The following is a 26959-nucleotide window of genomic DNA, read 5'->3' on the forward strand; positions in this document are numbered from 1 at the left end:
TCACGGTTTCGTTGAGATCAGAGTCCCCATAAGCATTCTGACTTCAGTAGGGAATCCAGCTCCCCACCTGTGAGTCATCTTTTCCTGTTCCTCCGTGGATGTTGAAATCTCAGCCCCGCTATGTTGCCTCCCAGGCCTGTGGCAAAAGCAGCTCACATGCTTCCTGCTCTGATCCTCAAGCCGCAGTAATTTCTTCCTTTCTTGCAAGCTCACTGTGGATGCCAGGCACACTTGGTCCAGAAGTTGGGCTGTTGGAAGGCCTTCTTTGCTTTCTCATTTTGCACTGGGGAAAGTAGAGGGAACTCCTTCCGAAATCCTGATGGTTTATTTGATCGTTCACTTCCAGAAACGTTTACAAACATCTCCTGTTAGACGGCCAGTGCTGGGTGCTCTGGGGAACCCCTGAAGGAAACCCCTTCACAGTTGTTACTTCAAGCTGCCAGTGGCTTTATGCTGCCTTGAGAAAGGGCCAGCTCCTTGGCCAGGATCACGACATTCTTTGCAAGATCCCCTCATTGTTTTTTTGTTTTGTTTTGTTTTGAGGGGGGGCTGTGTTGCGTCTTCATTGCTGTGCGCGGGCTTTCTCTAGTTGCAGTGAGCGGGGCTACTCTTTGTTGTGGTGCGCGGGCTTCTCATTGCGGTGGCTTCTCTTGTTGTGGAGCATGGGCTCTAGGCGCGCGGGCTTCAGTAGTTGCGGCACACAGGCTCAGTAGTTGTGGCACGCAGGCTCTAGAGCGCGGGGTCAGTAGTTGTGGCTCATTGGCTTAGTTGCTCCACAGCATGTGGGATCTTCCCGGACCAGGGATTGAACCCGTGTCCCCTGCATTGGCGGGCGGATTCTTAACCACTGTGCCACCTGGGAAGCACTCTCACCAGTTTTAACAGGGCCTAGAATCTTCCAGTTGTCAGCGTCTGCAACTCAGAGGTGTGTAGCAGGAAGAGCATGCCTGGGAATCTTGGGACTGCCCTTTCTTACCTGTGTGACTGTGAGCAAGCTGCTTGGGCTCTCTGAACCTCAGTTTCCTTACCTATGAAATAATTTTTTAAAAAAGATCACTGATGTTTATCCAGTGTCTCTCTGTGCCTGACTCAGCACTTAAAATTGGTAGTTATTCTTATGGAATGCATACAGCTTGGTGAATACACTCTAGGGTTAGGAGCAAAACACTGTTGAACTTGATTCTCTGATCTTGCGATTTATTAGCTCTGTGGCCCACAGAGGTTAATAATACTCTGAGTATTACTGTACTGAGAGAAAGAACAGAGCGCTCCATCTCCATTAGGCTCTCTAGCGAGCAGAGGCTCCCTTAAGCTTACTCAAAAGTAGCGAAAAAGGGGTGGGGACAGGGTTAGTTGCAGGCCACCTCATGATCTCTCTCTGTGATGTCTTTATCACACCTGTGTTTCTTTCTCCTTACACTCTGGCCTCGTCTGGAATTGCTTCTGCTTTGTATATCTTTTCCCTGCTGCTTAGTCGGAATTTTCATTTATTCATTAAGACTTATATGCCTGCTCCATCATAGTTTCTCCTCCATCACCTCTTTACTTTTGCGAGTTCCTGGAAGAGTCGTCTCTGACTGGTCCAGCTCATCTCTCTTTTCTCCAACCACATCATGGGTTGCTGGGAAGCCCTTGGTCAAGCTACCTTCCCTGGTCCAGGTAGTACTGGCTAGAAGAAAAAGTGTGGTTCCTTGCCATGAAACCTGGCTGTCTCTTGCCTGATCTTTGAATTGGGGCTTTTTGAAGGTAGGTGTTGTAATCAACACACATAATCAGACAGTATATGCCAAGTGAATGCTATGTTGATAAACATAAGTATTAAGTATTAAGTAAGTGTTAAGTATTTTGGAGGATCATTTTCCGTGTTTCCATGTTACCCAAAAGTGGAAATATTCTTGAGGCAAAGGTTAAGGGTAACTTTTGGTTTCAGGAGCTATTTCTTCCCTCTTGATGCAAGGCAGACCTCTGGTTGGAATGTAACAGACTCTGTACAACGAGTCAAGACTTCCACTGGTTTGCATTTTTCATTAGTGTGTCATTCAAGGAAATCCTGGCTTTTGGGTCATGGAACAGGCCTCTTTGTTTATCCTTCTGCAGAAGTAAAAAATTTGAAGTATTTAATAATACATCTGAAGATAAACTTGTATTTTGAGGTCCGTTCTCCTAGAGCCTTTTGTGGGAGTTTTCATTGGAGCCTATTTTATAAATATTTTCAAAATTTTGTGATAGTCTTTATCCCAACGTAGATCATGGAAAAAGAGGCATCCTTACAGTCTAAATATTAGTTGAAAGGATTTAAGAAACTAGGAATTCCATCTCACATTCAAAGACTACTTTTTTCATATTTAGTAAAGTATTAATTTTCATCCCAAGTGTTTACTGAAATGGATAGTGAATAAACCTTTGTAACCTATCTAAGATCCCACATGGACTTCTTTTTTTTTTTTTCTTTTAAGCAGCACTGGGAACAAGAAGACAATCTATGACATACATATTTTTCTCACATGGTGATTGCTAGCTAATGAAAAAACTGCATAATTTATACTGTCCATATCTAACAGTTACTTTTCTTTCTGGAGCATACAGTCTTGTAAGTTTTTTTAGTAACTGTAAAATTCACTTGTTTTTTTCCTTTTATACCGGGTAGCCATATTTATTTATTCTTTCTGCAACTGTTTGTTGCATGCACACAATATATAAGAATTGTGGTACTTGCTGGGAGTCAGCTATGAGCAGTCATGGAACTAAGAATGAACAAAAACTACGAGAGAGGGAGGGAGATCCCTTGACTGTCATCCTGCCCCCTCCAGAGTCTCCCCACCTTGAGTCCCCTGTCTGCCTCCACATTTACCGATGGCATGAACTCTTGAGATCTTACTGGGTGTCAGAGAGTCTTACTGCACATCAACTGTATGGTTGCCTCGGGCTACTTCTGCCTGAGGAGTTAGCAGCCTCTGATTTCCTGGCAGTCATTCCCACACAGTAAGAGATACCCCAAGCCCACCCTACTCCCCGTGCTTACATAGAACCCATCCCAGTGTTTCTCAAGCATCTCACCCCTCTGCACCTCTTTTCCTGGTCCTTCTCGAGCTTTATCTCCTGGAGGAATGGTTGAATTTTATGGGGTGGTTAAGTCATCGTGTTAGGGGAAAGTGGCATAAAGCCAGGAATACCCTTGAGAATTGATTAGGAAGATTCTTTGTTCATGGCCAACACGTTGACAGTCCTACGTTTTCCTTTCAGTGTTCATTCAAGTACCAGATAAAGTGGTTGGCTTGCATTTATGGGCTCTGATGTCCTGGGCACACATACTTGTATATATACATACACATGTTTCATAAACTCCAGACTCACTTGTGAGCTGCTGAGATCCTTGGAATAGGCAAGGCTGCAGGAACGAAGGGATCAGCAGATTGTTTAATGGATCTTCCACAGTTTCAGTGGCCTGGCCTCACAGTGGGGCTTATGAGGGTGGAAGCACCCACACTTTTAACTAGTAATTCCACTCCCACACTTCTTCCGAATGCATACAATCGAATCATTGTGAATTATGTTTCTGCATGAGGTTCCTTGTGGGGTGGGAGACCCTAAGAGGCCTTGAAATTTCCTGGACGTCTTGGGTTTTATCTTGAGGGAGGAAAAAGCACATTTGACTTTATGCACCACAGTGTAGTTTAGATTTGTCTTAATGTAAAACCGTTTCCCCCCACAAATCTTCAGTGCCTTGGAAAGAGGCTCTGTGTTCATCCAGTGGGTGGGTGTGCCCCTGGCGTACCTCTCTTTATGCTCCAGTCCACTGGTGGGAGGAGGTGGGTGCTTCAGCACACAGAGACTCAGTGGGGCTCCTCAGAGGCCTAATGGACCCATGTTTCCTACAGTCATGGGGTCATCCCAGCATCTCCTCTCAACACCCACTGAGCTTCTAAGCTGAGGACCATGAGTGCCATCCTGGGGCCGGTCTGGAACTCCAGTTGCATCTTGGTAGAGGGAAAAGCCACAGGAGTAGGAGACAGACATGGGCTTAGTCCTGGTGTGAAACTATCCTGTGTGAACTTGGGCAAGCCATTTAACCTCCCAGGATTTCAGGGTTTGCTTTTGTTTTCAGATAAAGTGTCGCGGGGTGTGGGTGGTGAGAGGAGGGATAAATTAGGAGTTTGGGACTGACACAGGCACACCGCTACAGGTAAAATAGGTAAAGAACAAGGGCCTACTGTACAGCATAGGGAGCTCTACTCAATATCTTGTAATATAACCTATAATGGAAAAGAATCTGAAAAAGAATATATATAACTGAATCTGAAATATCACTGAATCACTTTGCTTTACACTTGAAACTAACACAACATTGTAAATTAGGTATACTTCAATTAAAAAAATAAAGTAAAATGAGGCAATACAGAGAATATGTAATCTCTAAGGTCATCCCAGCTCTACAGTTCAGTGAAATGGGATGATGAGCTTTTGGCCATCAGAAATAGAGAAGAGCGGCTGAAACATTGTTCGCACGGAGGTTAGTTGAACCGCAGCGGATGCACAGGAAGTAGACCAACACCTGCTCACCCAGAGCTCCTGTCCTAGTAGCCCAGCGAGATGGATGACCCATTTGGAACAGAGAGTGGTCGGTGATTTGGCAGGAGGAGACTGTTAATACAGGATATACCCTGTAGCAGAGGGCACACTCTCTCCAATTTTACTCATGTAATTAAGTCATCATTACACTTGAGTTGTAAAGACCTTTTAGTGTCACAGAAATAACAAGAAATGTTAGGAGTGCCTACTGACTGGAAAGGGAAATATGAGTTCTTGGTTTTTTTCCTCTAGCTGGATGATGTTGGTTGGCCTTTTTTCTTCCTTTCAAAAGGAAAAAAGAGTGCTTCCCTGGTGGCACAGTGGTTAAGAATCCGCCTGCCAATGTAGGTGACATGGGTTCGAGCCCTGGTCTGGGAAGATCCCACATGCCACGGAGCAGCTAAGCCTGTGCGCCCCAACTACTGAGCCTGCGCTCTAGAGCCCGTGAGCCACAACTACTGAGCCCACGTGCCACAACTACTGAAGCCCGCACGCCTAGAGCCCATGCTCCGCAACAAGAGAAGCCACCGCAATGAGAAGCCCGTGCACCGCAACAAAGAGTAGTCCCTGCTCCCTGCAACTAGAGGAAGCCCGCACACAGCAATGATGACCCAGTACAGCCAAAAATAAACAAATAAAAATAAATAAATAAATTTATTTTTTTTAAAAAAAAGAAAAATTGTAACACATCCTCTATTCATTATCCCAAAAATGTTTTGAAGAGAGCAGAATCACTTGGTAAGGTGTCTGTTATAATCTTTAGTACAGCCGATGGCTAAGAGATAAATGTGATTAATTTGAAAGCCTTGATATTTCTTAATCCTCACCCAGGAAGTAGCCAAATACATACAGTTTGCTTGTTTTGGAACTCTTGTCCTGTAAGTGTGAGGTTCATTGCACTCAGCTCTAACCCAACCTTCTATAATATCTTTCTCAGGTGAAGACATGGTAACGCAAATACTACCCCCCCGCCCCGCCGTCCATTATAAGAAACCAAAATGTATGAAAGTCACGTGAGGCAGCGTAATTAGTGAGCGAGCATGACAGGATAATGATGGTTCATTAGGTTCGATTTTAAAAACAGCGTTTCTAACTTATGCTAATTTTGCTTGAAAATTTTGTATGGTCATAGCCAACCCGTAAAAGGCACTTGCTGGATCACAGCCCTGCTCTCTTTTGTTTTGCCTCATCTATTCCTTGAATACTAGCTTCAGACTTGAGAGAAAAGTTGGAGGGCAGGGGAGGCCTTGCATCCAGGGTGATTCCAGTGTAGTCTCACAAAAGAGGTCTGGCAAGGGTTGAAAGTGAATTTTAAGCATTTAAGCATCCACTTTGAGGTTTTCTTTCCATAGCAAGAACTCGTGAGAAATTGCTTCAGTTATTAGCCGGAATGAAAGGGGACAATTTTAAAAGGAGTGGAAAACAGGAGAATGTTTGAAGCTGGTTGGGAACAAATAAAGACTTTGGGGAAGATCCCAAGGGAAAGTTCTCTGATATTTAGTAATCCCAAGGCATGGGGGGGGGGACCCAGATCATCTTAGTACATGAGTCATCACTTTATTTCTCTAAATTACAGGCAGATTGTTATTTCTTAAATGAACTCAGGTCATGTATTTTGTGAACCATACTCTTTGGGTAGAATTTTTTTCTTTCTTCTTCTTACCCCCAGTCTTCAAAACTTTAAAAAAAATTTCCGTAAGTAAATGGACAGATGCCCTTCTGGAATTTATTTTTGAAATTGATGGGGTAAATAAGAAAATATTCCCATACCAGTTAACCCAAAACTGGAAAACTTAAAGCAACATGAGAATTGAGACAAGGGCATTTCTTGGCTCTTTTTTTTTTTTTTAAAGGAAGAAATCAGCAGGTCAGTCCACAGTCAAGTATTACGTATCTACCATGAGAACCCAAACCATTGCATTGGAAATTTAAGAACTGTGAGACAGACAGACATAATTCCATGGAGTTATATTCTCAGAACTAAAAGTACTGTTTACCAATCACTTGCTGCATCCCTGATCTTTCTGTGAACTCTGTGAAATAGCGTGGTGCAGGTCCTGAATCCCGGAGGCATTAGGGGACTTCTCTGTACTCACAAAGCCGTTCAGAGGCAGAGCCCGGGATCAGACCCAGCTCATCTGGGCTCAGGTGTCTGTCTTGTTTCTACAAGGCTCACATGAAACAGTGGGGAAGTACTGAAGGACATTCTGAGGCAGTAATATATGTCCGTGGGACTTGAGTGTGGAGGAGGTGAGCGAATGTCAGGGAGGTCTGGGAAGGCTTCCCAGCTACAGTGACTGTATAACTTACCAGAACGGGGCAACAGTGGGGCTGCTCTGTTACTCATTATGCCAGGGCAGTGGGTGTAAACAGAGATTGTCCTTGGCAGACCTTCACAGAGGAGATAGACTGGAGAGATGGGCAGGTCGACAGTGACTTTCTCCTCCAGCATCCCAACATGCCCCGACATCTTCCATCGTGGAGCCATTGCCCAGAACATGGGTAGAATTCATAGGAGCCCTTGTGACAGTGGGGCCAGGCCTGGGTGACCAGCACAGACCTGGTGGTTCCGGGGCAGCTGGAGACCCTAGACTGGCCCTCCTCTTGAGGTCATTCCTGGGAAAAGGTGCGTTCAGCTCAACCAAGGCACTTTATAGGGAAAGTTGGACTTTGGAGTTTTTATTTTACATCTCCCAAGTTTTAAAAATGTTTGGAAGGTAATTCAGAAATTCACAGAAGATAATTTGCAAGTTGAATATAGACTGTGAGCCACCTATCTGCTTTCTCTGATATAAATTATAACGGGTTTTCTGGAATATTATGATCCAAGTCTGTGTTACCCAAAGTGTATTATGTAGAGAACTAGTTCTGAGACGTTAGTGGGTACTTGTGAAAAAGGGTAGAAGCTTGAAGTGTGCTTTTGAGGCCAATAAGTTTGGGGAATACTGTGTTAAAGTTAAAGAAACAGGCATCTCATGGGCCTTTCATAGATTAATGCTCTGTGACTCTTCAAAAGGGGGTGTGGTATGGAGCATTTCCCAAACTTACTGACTGCAGATCCCCCTTTTCTCACAGCATTAATTGGACTAGTTGGGCATAGCTTTGGGGAAATGCTGATCTAAGTGAATAGTTCTCAGATTTAAGGATATTCTAAATATGTGAATGTTCTAAAACCTTGTGCGTTTTCAACTTCAGCCGTCAGAGGAAAACTCATGGAATGAAACACTCCTTCAGAGTCGGGCTGTGGGAAACATTAGCCGAGTTGGACTTAATTATCGTGGTTTGACGGGGACTGGGTTGGACCACTCGTGAGTTCATAGTGGGCCTTGTCATTGGATAATGAGGGCACTGTTTGTTCACTTTTGAGAAGTGGAGACATTTGGAGGATCTCTGGGGTATCTAGATAGTAAAATGTCACTCAGCATTCTACTGAGGGTCATGATAGCAGCCAGAATGCATTTAAAGCAAGGGGAAGCTTTCCTTGAGGGTGTGCATTATAGTTACTGCACTGGACTCACTCAGGCTGCCCAAGAAATGGCCACTGAACATGTTACTTTACTGAACAGTCAGTATGGACACTTGGAAAACAACTAACTTAGTTTTTATAAAATTATTGATTATAAGCTGATGGCTTTCTTAGAGCTTTTGTACTCCAGTTTCTTCTTTTTTTTAATGTTGGTATTCGAAATGGAAACCACTTCTTAAACCATTCGTGTGTCCCTTTAATTTTACTCCCAGCAGCGTATTAAAGAATCACTCAAAGGGAATTTGTCCCCTCCCTTTGCAGTATAACTCAATCCACAAAATGTAATTTAATAAAAGCTTTTATATGTATTTATCAGTGAGACTGAATTTTCTTTATCGTTCCTGGCTTCATGCTATATTTTTTTCTTAATCATTTTCTAAAATTTACTACATGCTTCGCTTCTAGGTAAATATCGATACATTTTTGTCTTGGCATACTTACCCCAGATGTCATATTATAGAGAAGCATTGGTGTTTAAAAACATTTTGTATCTAGCTACCTAATAAACGTGATTGGAGTAACCCGTCACGATCCCTGAGGTCAGGGACTGTCTCTGTATTCCTTGATTCTGGGGTAGGTATTGTTCCCACCAGATAATCATCAAACGAATGAATTCATAGAGTGGAGATTGAAGTTGCTTTCCAAATACTCTGTAGATGCAGCCCCATTTCAAGCAAGCTCTGTCTGAATGTAGGAGGGTGTCATTTACATTACAAAAGAACTCTTTCTGATAAAGCAACAACAAAGCTTGATGCCTGTTGAGGAAAGCATTTCTGAAATGTTAATATGTGCATCTTTGAGGGAGTAAGGTTTAATTTCAAAGGTTTGATTTATGGAAAATTTCTTCAACTCCTGTAAACAGGAAGATTTATCTTTATGGAAACAGCACCCAATGGAGCATGATATTCATTTGTGCTGCAGAGCAAACTCTGGTACCTCATCCTTGTTTTCCTCAAGTAATATTCAATCAGTGGGTCCTGGGGTCTGTGAGCATTCTCCTAATAATAAGACATCTGTGTGAATTGGCTGTGCTGAGAGAGCTTTATTTGAAAGGGTGCCTGTAAGGGACAGCTGTGGGAGGGGGGGTTAGAATGAGGAGTGTTCCACATTAGCTGATGCATCCTTCTAAGATGCCTACAACTTTGAGTTAAGCACTATCCTAAATTGCACTCAACAGTAATTTGCAAGAGGATTAGTTAGATCTTTGTGACATTTCTGGTATGTGACAGCATTTTAGGAGTCAAAAACTTAAAGACCTTTTGTTAGTGTTGTTACTTGGGGGCATGTGAATTATTAATATATTAAAAGATACCTGCTCGTATTTCATAAGCATGTTTAAAAACATGTACAACTTAAAATTATCCTTATTAAAAGCAACTTGATTATTTGACAACCATGCTGCAAAGTAGGTCTTAAATACTTTTATTTACGAAAGTGAAAAAACTGGCCATTAAGTTAGCTTTCAATAGGAGAAATATATAGGAGACAGATGACATACCAGAGTGATGGGAGGCTGAAGTAGTAATGGCTGTGCTCCTGCGGGCAAAATAAGCACAAGTGTTTGCAGTATAATATTAAGTGAAAAAGCAGAATACAGATTGCATGTAACATTGATTAGTTTCACAGAGGTCACGTAACATGAACAAAGATGGCAAGTCAAGAAAGAAGAAAATAGTGTTTTCGAGTTGTGGAATTATGGGTGAAGTTTAGAATTTGTATTTTCCATTTGCTCTGTGTTACGTTAAAAACGAACTTTTCTCAAGTTTTTCTTTTTGCCAGTAAAGCATGTTTCCTCAGTGCCTTGTGGTGGGAAGCAGGAGATGAGGAAGAAATATCCACTTTCATGTGCGTTTAGCACTGTAGCATCTTCAAAGTTACAGAACACCTGTGAACAGAATAATTTTTTTTAATTAAATTCTGAGTTGGGAGACTCGAGTTTTGAGACCACATGTATTACCCAAGTGGGCTTAGAAAAAGTCACCTGGTCTCTCTGAGCCTTCATTTCCTCAGAAAGGAAAGATTGTGATAACATTTGGGCAATTGGAAAAATCAGGCGCAAAAAAGTAAACGTGACAAAAATATATATAAGGGAATTTTCTTTTATTTTGAAATAACGTTAGTGCTCTTTGATGCCCTTCCGTGTTCGAAGTTAACATTATTAGATTGGTTGCTGCTACTCGAGAAAAACCCATCGGCATTTCTGGCAACGCCCTTTTAAACATTGGACAGTGCCGTCATCTTCTCTGTATATGCAGACGGCAGACAGCCCCTGGGCCGCACTGTTGTCTTAACTCCACATTTCCCACAGTTCATACTTAAGAGAAGTAAAATCCTAATGTTCATTAACAGAGCAGTGGTTTCCAAGCTTTTGTGCATCTCATTTGTAAAATCTTTTTAAGCCTGCATTCCATATGCATGTACATGTATATATACCTATACATACTCTTCTGTACCAATATTGTATAATTATTTAATGTAAAACAGTACAAACAGGAGTTCTGTTCGTTTTTTCCCCGCACCACAGTGGACTATCCTGTGTGCGTTGTAGAGAGATCACTGATCTAAAGAACTGGCCTGAGTGGGAGGTTTTGCCTCTGCCTCTCCCTTTTCTTTTCCTTCTATAGTAGCACCACCAGCCACGTATCAATAAAAATTATTCTTGCCAACTGTATACCTCTTGGGAACCTTAGGAGAAATAAATCCAAGTACCTGCACTTGCAAAGTCTAGCTAACATTTGTTGAGCGCTGCCTCTGATCCAAGCACCATTCTGAGTATTTCATCTGTGTGGTTACCTTACTTAATCCATGTAACTCTGTGAGATGGATCACTGGTGGGGAAACTGAGGCACAGCTGGATTAAGTCCCTGGCCCAGGTCATACAATTAGTAAGTAGTGGAGCTAGACTTTGACTCCAGGCCGTCTGGCTCCACATTCTATGCTCTTAACCACCATGTTTTCCCAGCATCTAGTCAGCAGTTATGTGATTCTCCACTTCAGATAAAATTGTGTGATTAAGTCTAAATGACTCTAAATCATCAGCAGCGTATTTTGAATCATTGGGTCAAGACACAGACACATGGTTTAGTAGGACATTATAGAACCTCAGAACTGGTAGGAATTGAAAAGGCTAAGTAGCTCCGTGCTTTCTAATCCGTTCACCAGTGAAAACTCTTGTTTTGTTATGAGGTAGGTTCCTGATAAATTCTCAGGGTCCTGCAAAGACGTGACTCCTTTCCGGTCTAGGTTTTAATTCTTTTAAGAAACTCTCATTATGTTATAACATGGAAAATGGTGTTTTCATGACTATTTTTGGTCTTTAAATACCTTGTTGTACCTATAATTATTATTTTCCTAAGAATGGAGCTGTAATTACTTCAAGATGAAAGAGCCATGGTGCTTGTGGGTGGGTATGCTTCTCCGAACTTTAGAACTACAGCAGAAATTAGAGGTTCACGAGGTAATTGCCGTGATTACAGTTTTCTTTCTGGCCCCAGACAGGAGCTCTTGAAACGCAATATTCTACTAATTTTTTAAATGTACAGTTTGCAGGGCAACAAGGAAATTACTAAGAACGTGTACTCTTTCTCCCTCATTTTCGATGAAAGCATCTTGTTGGATCTCTTGCAGTTGCTGAGGGAAAAGCATGTATTATGAGACACTGTTAAAAGGCTTTAAAAAAACTTAAGTACTACATCAACCATATAATATTGCATAAGGAAATTATTTTAGAAGAAAAAAAGCTCCTAGTCATAGCTGTCTGAGGTAGCAACAGCTTTTAAAACATCTCTGTGAACCTTCCTAAGCTTTACATTTCTAGATAATTCACATCTTTATAATATGTGTAATTTTACATTGTAAATAATGGAATTTCATAGAATTTGCACATCTCACAAAATAGACCTTCAATAAATGGCTGTCCTTATCCTTTCTGATTGTTACATACATACGTTTGAGTGACCATATAAGCCCTCTTATTTGTTTCCTATTTTACTTGGCCATCTCCCTGTTGTTAGATTTAGGTTATTTCTTGCCTTTTGCACTGTAAAATCTGGTAACGTGTTTTGTAGTATCTTTTTTAAATTTATTCTTGAGGGGGTGGTTGTCATTTGATAGGAATTATCAGGAATAGGATTACTGTGTCAGCAGATAAAAGAGCAGTATGACTTGGAATACAATTTGTCCTGTGTATCAGCTGGGACTGTTTCTCTGCAGCCTATCCATTCATTGTTTTTATTACCTTTTCTATTTTTAATATCTTTATAAGGACAAAAAGACACTTCAGTATTGTTTTACTTGGAATTTAAAAATTATCGGTGTGATTCAAATTCTTTGCATAGGTTTATTACAGTTTTCAATTTCTATGTTAATGTCTTTTGTCCTCAGTCTTCTGGATCATGATAGTAGCGAAATAAGAATTCCACATACTAATAATGTCCTACACATGTCAACTTTTTTTCCTCTTCTTGTTGTTGTGATTATTTTTCCCTCTTAGTCCTTTTATCTTGTTGTTGTTTTTTTTTTTTTTGGTTTTATCTTGGTTCTTGTCTTGGCATTTTCCTGATAGTATGTCTTGTTGACATGAGAACATCATTAGACCTCTTAACTGATATACATAGTGCATTTTTTGAGGCTTAACTTTGTTAGACATTTTTAAAATATGGAGTTTTCTACATTGATGTCCCAACAAATATTGTTCCATAGGTGTGCCAAGAAGAAATCCTGATTTTAATCAATTATTTCAGTTATTTTAGTGGAGAATTGCTGGGTCATAAAGTTAAACATGTTTCTTTAAAATATCCCAGTCTTTGATATTCTAGTGTGCCTTGGGTATCCAAAAGAAGGGTATAGTTAGCATATGGTGTTTTCCAAATTTGTCATGGCCTCTTTTTTCCCCAGAATACTTCCCAGCATCTTAGAAATAGTTTTCTGCAGATTGCAGTATGGGAAACGCCGCTTGAATCCATTTTGTTGTTCTTTTCACAAGAAACGGTCCTTTGCTTTTAGTAATCACCTTCACGCACGCGTGGAGCTGGAGTTTCTTGATGTTCTCTGTCAAATTAGGCCTGTCTTTCTTTGTAAAAACCATTACTTAACAATGGCCAGATCTGCAGTCGGCAGGTCTGTGTTGGAGAGTACACGGGGGTTCTAAACTCTACTGAACTGGGGACGTCACCAGTGGCTTACGGCTTGTCTTCCATTAGAACTTATATCCTCAGGAGCTGGGCAGTTGAGCCACCTATAGAAAGCTTAGTGTGCAGTATACTTAAGCATAATAAGCATAATAAGAAGTGGAATAAAGCATGGCTTTTATTCGAATGTGGCAGAAAGAACACAGACTTTGGAGTTAGCCTTTCCAGGGTGAAAAGCCTGGTTTTGCCATTTCCTAGGTTTTTGGCCCTGGATACTTGCTCTGACTCATTTTCTTCATCTTTAAAAAGGCATTAGTGGGCCTCCCTGGTGGCGCAGTGGTTGAGAGTCCGCCTGCCGATGCAGGGGATACGGGTTCGTGCCCCGGTCTGGGAGGATCCCATATGCCGCGGAGCGGCTGGGCCCGTGAGCCATGGCCGCTGGGCCTGCGCATCCGGAGCCTGTGCTCCGCAACGGGAGAGGCCACAACAGTGAGAGGCCCGCATACAGCAAAAAAAAAAAAGAAAAAAAAAAAAAAAGGCATTAGTAATGCTTGTTTTACATGATTGATAGAGTCTTTGAATGCAACATTCAAGATGAACTTTTCAAAACATTTCTTGGAAGACAGAGGATGCAAAAAAGGGACACAGAAATGACCTGGAATTAGAATCTGAGACCAAAGCCATGGTTTATCCTTTTAGTTGCATAGAGATCTTAAACGTAAGGTCCTTGCCAGCATCAATGGCTGTTGATACCAATCATGTTACTTTTAAAAAATTAAGGTGTCTTTTCTTTAAAACAAAATCTAATATGCTAAGAGAGTTGAAGCAGTAGGATATGGTCCCTAGTACTTGAAAATAGTTGGTTTTCAGGAAAATTAGAGCTAGAAGAAGCTGCACGTTGGTCCAGTCTTCCAAATTTACAGGTCAGAAAGCTGGGAACCTGAGAGGTCTGAGGGGTAGGAGTCAGAGTTAGCTGCCAGGTGACCCGGATCCTGCGTGGGGTCCTGCCTGTGCACTGTGAACAGCTGGTCACACACGTGCAGTCCTGGGGCAAGGCCGGGAAGCTGGCTGTACAGCCGGGGAAAGGAAGTGAGTACATATGTAGTATCTTGAAGGATTAATAGCTGCCTTTTGTTGGAGATAGAAATGTAAGGGAAAAAGTCATTATGATAAGTGCTCTCACAGCACTAAGGATGAAGAGAGATTCTTTCTCAGAGGGAAGGGGAAGGTTTAACAGAGATGACAGACTCAGTCGTAAAGGCTGAGCGTGCGTTTGTAAGATGGTTAAGATGGTGAAGAAAAGGCAAAAGGCAGAAGTATTTTTGAGAAAGGAGAGGATTGTAGCTATTGGAATTGGCATCTCCAGAGTCACAGAGGCCAGACAGGCGCTTAGTACGTTTGGGCAGCATGTATCTGGACTACCAGGAATGTAGAGTGAAAGGTGGGAGAGACGCAGGTCGGCATGCTGCAGAAGGGAGTCTGCGGAAGCAGTGTCGGGTGAGGCGGAGAGGGCTTTCTGAGTCTCTAGGTCTTAGCGCACGAGAGTGATGCGGTCAGATTCATAGTTTAGAAAGGCTCCTCCCTCTTCCTGGGGCATGATCCAGTCCTGAAGTCAGGCAGGAGCCCTGGGGATGGATTTAAGAACTGCTGCAGAGGTGGGGTTGGCAGGGTTTCCTGGCCTCTCGGGTCCAGCTGAGTGTCTTGCTGCCATCCGCCCAGGTACTGAGTGGGTGTGGAGCGGGGAGGAGGATTTTGGAGGAAGCCTTAAATATGGGGTGTGATCCTAGAGGAAGAAGTGGACTGAGCCACAGCAGAAGGACCTAAGAGAAGTTCTGTTTGTGAAATACCCAGCCAGTTGGCTCTTGCCTTCTGGTCTCACTCCTTTACCTTCCGTTCCCAGCGCATCAGCCAGAGTCCTTTTTCTGAAGTTCAGGAGTAATCGCCTCGTTCTTGGACTAACCTTTGCCTTCAGAATAAAACCCAGACTCCTTTCCGTGGCCTCTAATCCCTGCGTGATCTGTCACTTTATCCTCCACGTGGCCACGTGCTTTGGCCGCCTGACCTCCCTGGTGCTTCTGAACACCAGGCCTCTCTCCTTTCAGAAATGTTGGTGTGCACCCTGTTGTCTCCTGTCTTTCCCTCCTTGAAGAAGAGAACTGTCTAGTCTTTGCCCAGTGTCCCCACCTCTAGTATGGACCGTGGCCTGTGGAAGAGCACATATCTGTGGATGGATGCGCCCCATCTCGGGATGTTCCTCTCTGTGACCCTCACATTGCTCAGCAGGGACGAAAGTGACCTCCCTGTGGACCAGAGCCGGCTTAGAAGTACCAAGTGGAGAAGCTGTCCCTCTTTTTAAAATGAGCTCCTATTTGCTTGGCTGACCCCAAGGATAAGCCCACCAATTCTTTTCGAGGATTTTCCTACCAGTCACTCTCAGTGGTGTTTTTCAGTCACCGATGTTTTAAGGCGCACCTAGAAGCTTTCACAAGCCTGTGCATCTCCATGTGCTGTTGTGATTCGTTACTGATCTTACACCTGTTTTCTGAGTGGGGATGCACATGCCGGCAATAGTGTTAGGGAAAATCGCACCCAGCCTCCAGTCTAGCTCTGAAGTCCATGAAGACTGCACCGCAGTTGCCCGGGTGCAACTGAAGCCGAGTGGAGACCCTCTCTGTGGATTCGACTCACTGCTGCCACGCCGAGCACAGTGGTTGGTCAGCAGATGGACCCACGTGAAGCGGCTGGTGGGCAGTTCAGGTGGCACAGCCCCTGCGAGCTGCAGGAGGACCTCCTCCCACTTCGCTCTTGTCCCCTCCCCCTCCTTAAAGAGCAACCTTGGGTTCTCAAGCAAAGTGCTGATTTCAGTTACTCTTTGGCTTCTTCACAGAGAACCCCTAGATTGGGAAGGGAAAGGTTTTTTTTTTGTTTGTTTTGTTTTTTTTTCCTTTTTGCGGTATGCGGGCCTCTCACTGTTGTGGCCTCTCCCGTTGCGGAGCACAGGCTCCGGACACGCAGGCTCAGCGGCCATGGCTCACGGGCCCAGCCGCTCCGCGGCATATGGGATCCTCCCAGACCGGGGCACAAACCCGTATCCCCTGCATCGGCAGGCGGACTCTCAACCACTGCGCCACCAGGGAGGCCCGGGAAAGGTTTTTTTTTGTTTTTTTTTTTTCTTTTTGCAGTATGCGGGCCTCTCACTGTTGTGGCCTCTCCCGTTGCGGAGCACAGGCTCCGGACACGCAGGCTCAGCGGCCATGGCTCACGGGCCCAGCCGCTCCGCGGCATATGGGATCCTCCCAGACCGGGGCACAAACCCGTATCCCCTGCATCGGCAGGCGGACTCTCAACCACTGCGCCACCAGGGAGGCCCGGGAAAGGTTTTTGAAGTTGTTTGTCTCATGGCCTGATGAGCGAATCCTTGGCTGATTTTGTCTTCTAAAGGTGCCTCCATCCTCTGCACCCCACTGTGTCAGGTTGGAAGGTGGGTGAGCACGATGCTTACGCATACTTGGTTGAGGGTCAGGAGGGTCAGGAAGAGCTGGGCTTGAATCTTGGCTCTGTCTCTGACTAGCTGCAGGATCCAGGGCGATCCTGAGCTTCAGTCTCCTTCTCTGTAAAATGTGGGTAACAGAAATGTCCTTATAGGTTACTGCGAGGATTAAATAAGCTAATCTGTATAAAACACGTTTCTGTTATTTTTATCCTCCTCCTCCTCCCATCATCATCAATGTGAGGGAGAAGGGAGGTGAGAATGGGCCAGTATACGGCTCTAAGGACAGTTTGAGGGGAAGGAGGCGAGAAGGGAACACTGTCTGCGCCGGTATCGGGTGAGGACGGCATGGGTGTCACAGGATGACTCACTTGAGCAGGTCCCACGGAGCCAGTAGGAAGTGATACAAGGCCTCCCTGGCCTCAGCCCAAGCTCTTAACAGAGGCGTCCACTTCTCGACGTGGTGCCTGGCTCCAGAGCCAGGCCCTGCTGCTTCCAGGGCCGGGATGCACACCAGAGGCAAAGGGTAATAAGTGGTGGTTGAGTGCTGGGATGTCAGTGACCCCGTGGGACTGGGGGGCCCCCTGTGGTAGCAGTGCCAGACCGTGTGGGACCAGCAAGGACTCTAGCCGTTAGGTGCAGAGATGGAGCTTCACAGAGAGAAGCAAGACTGGGCTTAGCCCTTCAAGTAGGTTACAAAATGTGTGAGGTGGCTGTGCTTTGTGGTGGCAGGTTTGGCTTTAAGGGTCTTAAACGGGACCGACCCGTTCCACTTTCCCGGTTCACACTGCTCGTCCCGACATCAGTGCAAGAATCAGAATGGTTTAGCAAAAAGTCTTGAATATGGCAGTGAGGGATTGTAGGAAACGCTTACGTTTTGAAAATAAATAATGCATGAGAAATAAACAGCATTCTGTGAGTTCCAGTGCTATTCTGTACACCTTTAATTCTAGATGCTTTCAACATAGAGGCAGATTCAATTGACTCGCATTTATTGAGCCACCACTCTGGGCCTAGCATAGTCCATGCTCTCAAGATGTGTGCACATCTAAGGGGTAACTTATGCCTCCACAGGGAGGGGGACTTCTGTGAGTCACAGTTTTATGCAATATCTTTTCTTTGGCTTGGAAAGTTGATAGGTTGGTGGTGGTTTCTTGCATAGAACAGGTCCTTAGACTCATTCAGGAAGTATTGCTGAAAGTGGTACATTGAATCTTTGCTGCAGATCTGAACTGTGAAGTGACTTACCAAGTGGGGCCCAGACCCTGAGTAGTCAGCACCTGCAGATCTTTGCTGCCTGTGGGTCACATTCCCCCTCATGCAGCCATTCAGCTACAGGGAGCTACAGGTAGGGTAGAGGACATTGAAAGTTTCTGACTGAAATCAGAGAATATAGGAAGAATCGGAATCTTAAGGACACTTTTAATAGTCTAAAATAGCACAGATAAAAAGCTTAAAACCTGTTTCTGTGGATGGCCTGTCAACTTTCCATTTTGGGGCTGCATTATGCAAATCAGATTTTATTTTAGGTTGATCATTTCCCCTTGCATAGCAGCTTCATCCTACTGTTAATCTTGAAACTAACAAACGATAACATCTTTACTTCTTCCTTTCATACGAGCTGCTGTTGCCATGTCCTGCTGCCTGCTTGCAGGTATTCTGTGCTGCGGCTGTTGTTGTGTAGCTTACACACAGGATGCTTCTCAGTGCCCCATACTTCCATTCCTCAGATGAATAGGGGCTGTGCTTCCAGCATTTGAGCTGAATGCTGGGGGAAAAAAAGAGAGAGAGAGAGAGAGAGCACACACAAGCAGGCCAGGCCCCTTTAGATCTGGGGAAGAGTTCTGAGAAGAGGATTTCAGCAGAAACGTTAGCAGTTGCACAAGCTCTCAGGTGGATGCCAGCTTGTGGGTGCAGAAAGACTGCAGGTGTGGCTTAGATATGAGGAGTGGGGAGTGTGGCAACAGAAGTCAGAGGGCTGGATCACATGGGGCCTGGCTGGCAGTAATGAGCACCTGGGTTTTATTCTAAGAACAGTGGATTCTTGTTCATCCTTCCTTCCATGTGTGTGTGTGTGTGTGTGTGTGTGTGTGTGTGTGTGTGTGTTCGTTCAGTTCTTACTTTGCATCTTCTATGTGAAGAAAGAAACAAACATAAGTATCATCCTTGGAGAACTTTTAGATGACTGAGTAAGGGAAGAGACACAGGTACTAAACCCCTAAAATACAAGGTAAAGAGTGGAATGATTTGGGAAGTGTGGCTAAAACCCCAGGGTAGCGAGGATTAATATTTTTTGAATAACTTCCTTCATCAGTCTTACCAAAAGCAGTACCAAGCTTCCCACGGATCCTAGTGAAGGGTTTTGTTGTTGTTTTTTGCTGTAGCAGGTAGAAGTGGGGGACACGCAGCTGGGGAAGCAAGGCACATGGAGTATGGATTTTCACACTTAGGCCAGTGCCTGGCCCAGAGTAGGGTCCACTATGTGCCAGGCACAGATAGTGGATGAATAAGTGAGCAAATGTTATAAAAACCCAAGTTTGATCCTCAGAACAGAAACTCACTTGCATGCATTGCCCGAACCCTCCTCTTTTTTGAGGCAATAACAAGGTCACTCTCCCTTCTGGCTCCTTTATTCACAGTGCCCTTCATTATCCCATAGGATTACTCTCTGGGCTCATAACCTGATTCCCATTACAATTATACACATAGATTCTAGTATATGGGGTCTTGTGATGGATAAATAACGTATTGATTTGGCTGTGAGGCTGCATGAGAGCTTGTATCACTGTTTCGTCCTCAACGAGTTTATGAGAATGTTAATTAGGCATCTCCCTCCTCTCCAAAAGGTAGAGGGATTGCTCAACAAGCTGAAGGCTGAAGCAGTCAGGCTCTGAACCAAAATTAGGCCAACGTAGTCTTCCCTTGATTGCCCTATTACAGGAATTACACAGAAGAAGAGCATTCGCTTTGTGGTGATTATGGGACAAATGCTTCTATTGAAGTGCATTTTTGAAATTACCTCTCTGTATATGACTATTAAAATAATAAAAATGGAAACACTCCCTTTTTTCCCCCAAGTGAGTAAAAATTCTTTTCATTGAAGAAATCACTTTGCTAGTAGGAGCACTTGCTTCAGAGATGTTTTGCTGTCACTGCTCCGAATGTTTCAGGAATCTCTCTCTTGGAAGCGCCTTCAGAGGCGAGGGTAATGATGCTGGCAGTTTTTGAGCACCTGCTCTGTGCAAGGCTTTGTGCCAGCCACATCCAGGTACATAATCTACTTAATGCTCAGCATCCCTGGAAGGTGGGAGGTGTCTACCCGGCCATGTCTGTAAGAAATTATGTGCTATCATTTTATTGTTATCCACTGTTTCCTTTCTCTGTAGGTATACTCATAAGATTTAGCGCCAAAGACTCGCGCTTATTTTCAAAAATCAAATCTACCTAAAATAAGACACATTTTTCCCATTTGAGTATATTGCAAAGAAGGTGCCTAGCCTTCGAAAGTAATTCTGAAATCGAAAATCTTAACATTAACAGCCATATTGCCACTGCTCATTTAACGTAGGTGTACTATATTCTAATAAAATGGTTTTTAAGGAAGTTGCCAGAATAACTCTTCTAAGGTACAAAACTAACTTAAAATGTGTAAGTTCTGTCTGTCGTGTTAAACCATTACTCGTGGTACTGTGTGGTCATATCCCTCATACATGTGTCACACACATATTTATTTTTTATTTATTATTTTATTTATTTATTTTTTTGCGGTATGCGGGCCCCTCACTATTGCGGCCTCTCCCGTTGCGGAGCACAGGCTCCGGACGCGCAGGATCAGCGGCCATGGCTCACGGGCCCAGCCGCTCCGCGGCATGCGGGATCCTCCCGGACCGGGGCACGAACCCATGTCCCCTGCATCGGCAGGCGGACTCTCAACCACTGCGCCACCAGGGAAGCCCACACACACATTTATTTTAACACATACATTTAAACTTTGGCTGTTCAAAGCAATCAGGGGAGGAATTACAGGGGGCCATGTTTTCTGAATTCAGAACTTTATTCAGCCATTTGTAAGGCAAGTCTTGCATTGCATCCTTTCCTATTTGCGGAGCTGAGAATACTGAGGAATTAATTTCTTCATCGTTTGTTACTTCATTTCATAAACATTTTTTGAACATGTGCCATCTGCCAAGCACCGAGAATGGGAATTCAGCCATGAACAGGTTCTGCAGGGCCCCTGTCTCCATAGAGCTTTCATTCTTACAGTGGAGGGAGATAAATACCATGATGGTAAACAGATCACGAACAGGATCATTTCGGGCTGTGTAGTGCTCTGGAATATCTAGTGTGAGGTATATGAGAGAGTGACGGGGAAGCAGGAGGGTGTGCTGCTTTAGGTTGACCATAAAAGGCCTTTCGGAGGAAGGGGCTTTTATTCTGAGGCCTGGGTAAGAAGAAAGAGCCCATCATCTGGAGAGGTTAGGGACGAGAGTTCCAGGCAGAGGGATCAGCTAGTGCAGATGCCCTGTGCTTGAAACAGACGTGGCTGGATGCCTGTGCATCTCTGAGAACACGTGTTGTTTGCACTCCGCTGTGACCCAGGGATGCTGCTCGGCCTGGAGTGGTACGAAAGGTTCCATGTCCTACCCTGAATGGCCTCTGATTCTTAAGGAATTTTTTTCATTCTTATGTCCAGTTTGTATGATCTTTCTGAATCCTCTGGTGGCCAGCTTCTGTTGGTGTGGTTTCTCCAGCAATCTCTCTCTAATTTGCAGGACCCTGTATCTTCTCTGTGTATTCAGACGCCCAAGCTTGTTAGGACTGTGCATGAAATAAAAGTAATATGTCTCCATATAAAGATGGGAAGTGCTTTTCTAGGTTAACGCCCCTGCTCTTTAGTAATGCAGAGAAGGGGAAGCTGCTGTATTACAAAGTTCTAGATGGGGGAGGTGTTACTTGACTGTTAGAGACCAGCATATTCTCCTGGGTTCCTGTCTTGGTTCATTCATCCGCCTTCCCCTCCCTGTCTCCTCTCACAAACGCATACGCTTTTGAGTTGTTCACCTTCAGATGCATACTTAGAAACGCAGGCACATATTTTAACAACTTTTAATGGGTTGAGAGGTAGGATAATTTTGTAGCCCATTCATCTGCCACTTTTCTCTTAGCTTTATGTAGTTTTACATATAGGACATTTCAAAAGATGTCACTGCATCTTTTGTCTGGCTGTCGAGAGAATGGCGCTCTGTAGCATATTTAGACCTGTTCTTTCTGGAGGGAGCGTTGTTTGATTGAAGGACAGTGTTCCCTGGCTCTCTTAAACACAGAGTTCTTAAAACTGCATTTTACTCAGCTGCTTTTTGCCCGTGGCCAAAGAGTAGAGTGTAAAAAGAGAAGTGTCACACGGACACAATGGTGGCTGTAGCTGTCTAATGCGGATGTCATTAATAACCTTTAGAAGTAAGTGCCTGAACCTTACATCCTATTAGTTCTATAGACAGGTGGGTAAAAATTCAACATAAATTTCTGAGACTTTCCCTCCTGCAAAAAGGAAGCAGATAACTGGTCTCATAAAATGTTACGACTGAAATCTTTTCCAGCCCTTTGCTCATTTGGAGTCATTAACTCTAAACGTGCATGGACATTAAAGCCCACTCATTAGTTTCTCTGCCAGTAGAATCATCCTTCAGTGGTCATCACTCCCCAAAGCTGAGCTGATAGGTTATTTTCTTCCAGAAGGAGATCTTTTCTCCTTTCTCGAAAATTATTAAAAAATCATAAGATCTAGGAGAAACATGAGCATGCCTTCTGCAATGGATTTTTAGGTGGCTTGTTTGAAAAAGCATAAGCTGGTTCTTCTCTTACCTGATATGTGACTGACACCTGGCAGGTTGTTTCGCTTCTCTAAAGCCCAGGGGTTTTCATCAGAAAAAAAGATGGCAGAAATATGTATATAAAAAATAAATGGTGGCTGTTACTAGAATTATTTTTTAAAATATCCTTACCACAAAAGCGGTTCAGCAAAGGATAAACCCTTTGGATCCCATCTCTTAAAATGAGTGCTTATTTGCACTTATTTGCATTACTGTCTTTCCCTCCCAGTCTCCTAGCAACCTAAATGTCTTGCAGTTTCTGAACACAGATTTGCCTCTGAAAACTCGTGGATATTGCCCTCTTAAGATGAGACTGCTTTTAGTTTCAGTTCTTCACAGATACCATTGGAATGCAGAACTGGGTAGTGATTTGGAGGTGGAGTTTTACTGTGAAGAACTGGGTTCAAATTCCTACTCTGCCACCGGGGCAAGTTACACTTTCTAAGCCTCTGTTTCCTCATCTATAAAATGAATCCGGTAATAGTACTTATTTCATAGGGTTTTTGTAAGAACTAGGTGAAATAATCTAAGTAAATCTCGGCACCTTGATGACTAAGCATTTATTAAAATGTTAGTGATCTTCCTTCTTTCCTCTGACGTACGAACCTCAGATCTTTGAAATTACTCAAACTTTGTCTCTTCCTCTGGAGCTGTGTCATAAAACATTGTTTCCTTAAATGTGATATGCAGTCGCTGGCATTAGATGAGGTGATTTGAGGTAGTGAACAGAGGAGCATTTTATGGAGTTAGAGGCACATAGTCATTTTTAGGGTATCTTCTGTGAATGTTGAGTGAGCCAGCTCTTTAGAGTGTATTTAAATTTTTAAAAAAGATGTGGATGAATTTTGTTTTTTGTTTTTGGGTTTGTTTTTTTTTTTTTTTTTTTTTTTTGCGGTACGCGGGCCTCTCACTGCCGTGGCCTCTCCCGTTGCGGAGCACAGGCTCTGGACGCGCAGGCTCAGCGGCCATGGCTCACGGGCCCAGCTGCTCGGCGGCACGTGGGATCTTCCCGGACCGGGGCACGAACCCGCGTCCCCTGCATCGGTAGGCGGACTCTCAACCACTGCGCCACCAGGGAAGCCCGATGTGATGAATTTAAAGAAAAATGTTAATTAAAAAGAAGTGCAGATGGGACGTGGCTGTGAAAAAAGTTGTGGAGGTGGAAAGTGAGTGATGAGCAAGGTAGAAATAGTGTTAACCCGCAGCCTGCAAAACGCTGGTCTTTATCCCAGCGTCCCATTAGATTTGGGATTCGGGAGACATTAATGTAAAATGGGATTTTAGCACTTTCTGGCTTTGTGACTTTGAGCAAGTTAGTAAATATTTCCCTCCCTCCCTCCCTCCTTTCCTACAGATATTTATTGAAGGCCTATCACATTTCCTTATCTGAAAAATATAGATGCTACTTCACAGGATTTTTGTAAAGATGTAACTCAAAGAGATAAGATATCTATTTGGTACATCTTCTCTACGAGCTTATGCCTGGTGTAGTAAGTGCTCAGTAAACTTTAGTTCTTGTGTTACTTAGGACTTGCGGTTGCAAGTGATAGAATCCCAACTTCAACTAGCTTCTGACAAAAGGAATTTATTGTCTCATGTACTCAGTCTACAGGAAGGTTGGCAGTGATATAGACGTGGGGACAGCTGGGAGCAAGGACTCAGTTGCCACCAGGACCCCCTCCACCTCTTGTTTCTGGTGCTTCGTCTCTGTTAACATCATCCTGTCTGGCCAGACTCTTCCACACAGCTAGAAACAGAACCCCTGGTGGCCCCCAGGTTCGCATCATCAGAAAGGGGCTGCATGTTATGATCCCGGTTCCCAAGCTCAGAAATCCTAGGCAGGACTGAGCCCAGCATGGGCCCTGCTCACCTGGCGAGTCATGGGTGCTCAGAGAACAGGAGCCAAAGGAAAGGGGCACCGCCCAGTGAAGCCCATGTTTAGGGTGGCAGGAAAGCCCGTTGTGCAGAAGGGGAATAACAGATGCCTGCTGCCATCACCTTGCCCCCTGCAGCTCCCCCCGTACCCTGCAGAGAGCAAGTACTTACCCTCCGTGGGCTTCCATTCGCTCATCTGAAGTCTTGAGGTTTAAATGATGTAAAGGATGTGAGTGCACATTGAATGTTTTTAAACTTTATTATACAAGTTTATTTTTATTGCTCCTATTGCTCCTGCCCTCCAAATCTTGACTCACCTTCCAGGGGTTCCCAGACTGTGAATGGACCATGGACCTTGGGAAAGCAGAGAGGGGCTTGAATTTATTCTAAGAAGTTAGGTCAGCATGCCATGAGTATGTGTACATTGACTTGTTTTTGAAGTGTAATACACACACAGAAAAGAGTACATATCCTAAGTGTGTCATTTGATGAATTTTCACAAACGAAACCCAGTTGTGTATCCAGCACCTGGGTCAAGGATCAGGAGTGACAGTCCCCCAGAAACAACCCCCTCACCCCTGCCTCGTAGATTACTGGGGATGTGTTGATTCATCACCTAAGAAATCATGTACAAGCATTACTTGCATCATGGTAGCATTTCTCACGTTGTGCTTTTTTAATAAACAGAATTTTTTAAACACACACGGCATTATGTCATGAAAAAAATTTTTTTTAACTAAAAAGAATCCTCAAGTTTAAAAGCTGGAGAAGCTCTTCGGGGTCACTGTTGCTTATCACACTCCCTTAAATGTTTTCTTTCTGGCTGAAATTACCATTAGGTGATAAGATGTGTTTTGTTCCCTGGGAAGGTGTCATCCATGTCATATGTTGGCCTTTCTCCCTTTCCAGGTTGCAAACTCTCCGAGTGAAAGAATCAGATCTTAGGTATCTTATATTTTCTTTCCTGTGCATAGCTTAGCACGGTTACCGACTGACTACCAGCTTATCCATTTCACCCAATGTTGAGCTTGTGGAATGACCAGATTTATCCCCAAAATATAACTACTCAAATCCTGGGCACTTCGTGTCTCTGAAGGGGTTCGTTGTTGATAAATATACCAGTTTGCTGTGGCTGCAGTGCTCAGCACAACAAATGCAGTTATGAATGAGTTTTTCTTTTAATTTAGTTCCTTTTTTTTTTTAACTTACCAAGTTTTCCAACATCTTCCCCCCCCCCCCCATTTTTCTCTTCTAGGCTCTAGACCAAGATAGAACAGCCTTACAGAAAGTTAAGAAGTCTGTAAAAGCAATATATAATTCCGGTCAAGGTAAGCACTTACCAACAGAGATAACACCAATTACGTATATTGTCTGCAGTATTTTCTGTTATTTGTTAGATACTAAGTTTCTGGAAGACTTGATACAAATGGAAAAACAAGTAAGTCAAAGAAATTCAGTTTTTCTCTTTTTTTCTGTCTCTTCTGTCAGTCCAAACCTGTTACTGCTTCCCAAGTAAAAAGAAGGAAAAACATGAGTTGCAGTGGGTTTTATTACACAGTGAAAACCTTAAGTAGAGTTATAGGTAATTTTGCCACAAGTGACATAGGAGATATGTAAAATTCTCTTTGTGTGGTTGGTCAGACTGTAATTCAGCGGCCTCAGTTAAACACACGAGGATCTTTTCCATCGGAAGTGTACCTGTACACATTTGAAAATCCGTATTGGTGACAGGTGCGGGGTGAAAGTTAGGGGACACGTGGGGACGAGGCTAAAGGGAGAGACCTGGGCAGACCTGCCAACTCGAGTCTTTGCATCTGGCTCAGGGCAGGCCGGGTAACCTGTGTCACCAAATGTTTTAGCTTTGGTCAGAGACTTTGTCATCTTGGAGAGAAAAGTATGTTGTCAGTGGGTAAGAAGAAATAAACCAAATTAAGATAAACAGTAGGTAACCACAAGAAATGGTAGGTTCCAGCGCCCCAGGGAGGGAGAGGCCTGCAAACATAAAATGAGTTTCAAGATCTCTGACTCACATCTTTTGTTATTGGTATTGCAATACCAGCTCCCTTTCCCAGAGGTCAGGTCTCTAAGAGATCAGTTGTCTGTAACAGAACACCTGGGAAGGGAAGGCAGCAGCGGGGTGCAATGGAAAGGGCACGCTCTGAGGTTGTATGCTTGTGGGTTTGCACTCTTTCTCTCCCTCTAACCAGCAGCGTGACCTTGAGCTGGTTACTTCACTTTTTTGAACCTCCATCTTCTCTCTAAAACGGGGATCGAATATTACTCAGCCATAAAAAGAAACGAAATTGAGTTATTTGTAGTGAGGTGGATGGACCTAGAGTCTGTCATACAGAGTGAAGTAAGTCAGAAAGAGAAAAACAAATACCGTATGCTAACACATATATATGGAACCTAAGGAAAAAAAAAAAGGTCATGAAGAACCTAGGGGTAAGATGGGAATAAAGACACAGACCTACTAGAGAATGGACTTGAGGGTATGGGG

The 26959-nt window shown here is 43.7% G+C and overlaps 1 protein-coding gene across 5 annotated transcripts in view; it reads left to right on the forward strand.

Moving 5' to 3' along the window:
• The window catches only part of ASAP1 (ArfGAP with SH3 domain, ankyrin repeat and PH domain 1), a 353145-nt gene that overhangs the window by 177446 nt on the left and 148740 nt on the right, over positions 1 to 26959 (forward strand). For all 5 annotated transcript variants that reach the window (XM_082601310.1, XM_082601307.1, XM_082601309.1 and 2 more), the window contains one exon: positions 25715 to 25787. In XM_082601310.1, the coding sequence (XP_082457436.1) occupies positions 25715 to 25787 (73 nt within the window). The remainder of the gene's footprint in view (positions 1 to 25714; positions 25788 to 26959) is intronic.

Source organism: Mesoplodon mirus, assembly GCF_964341445.2.
Source record: "Mesoplodon mirus genome assembly, chromosome: 16".
Taxonomy (NCBI): domain Eukaryota; kingdom Metazoa; phylum Chordata; class Mammalia; order Artiodactyla; family Ziphiidae; genus Mesoplodon; species Mesoplodon mirus.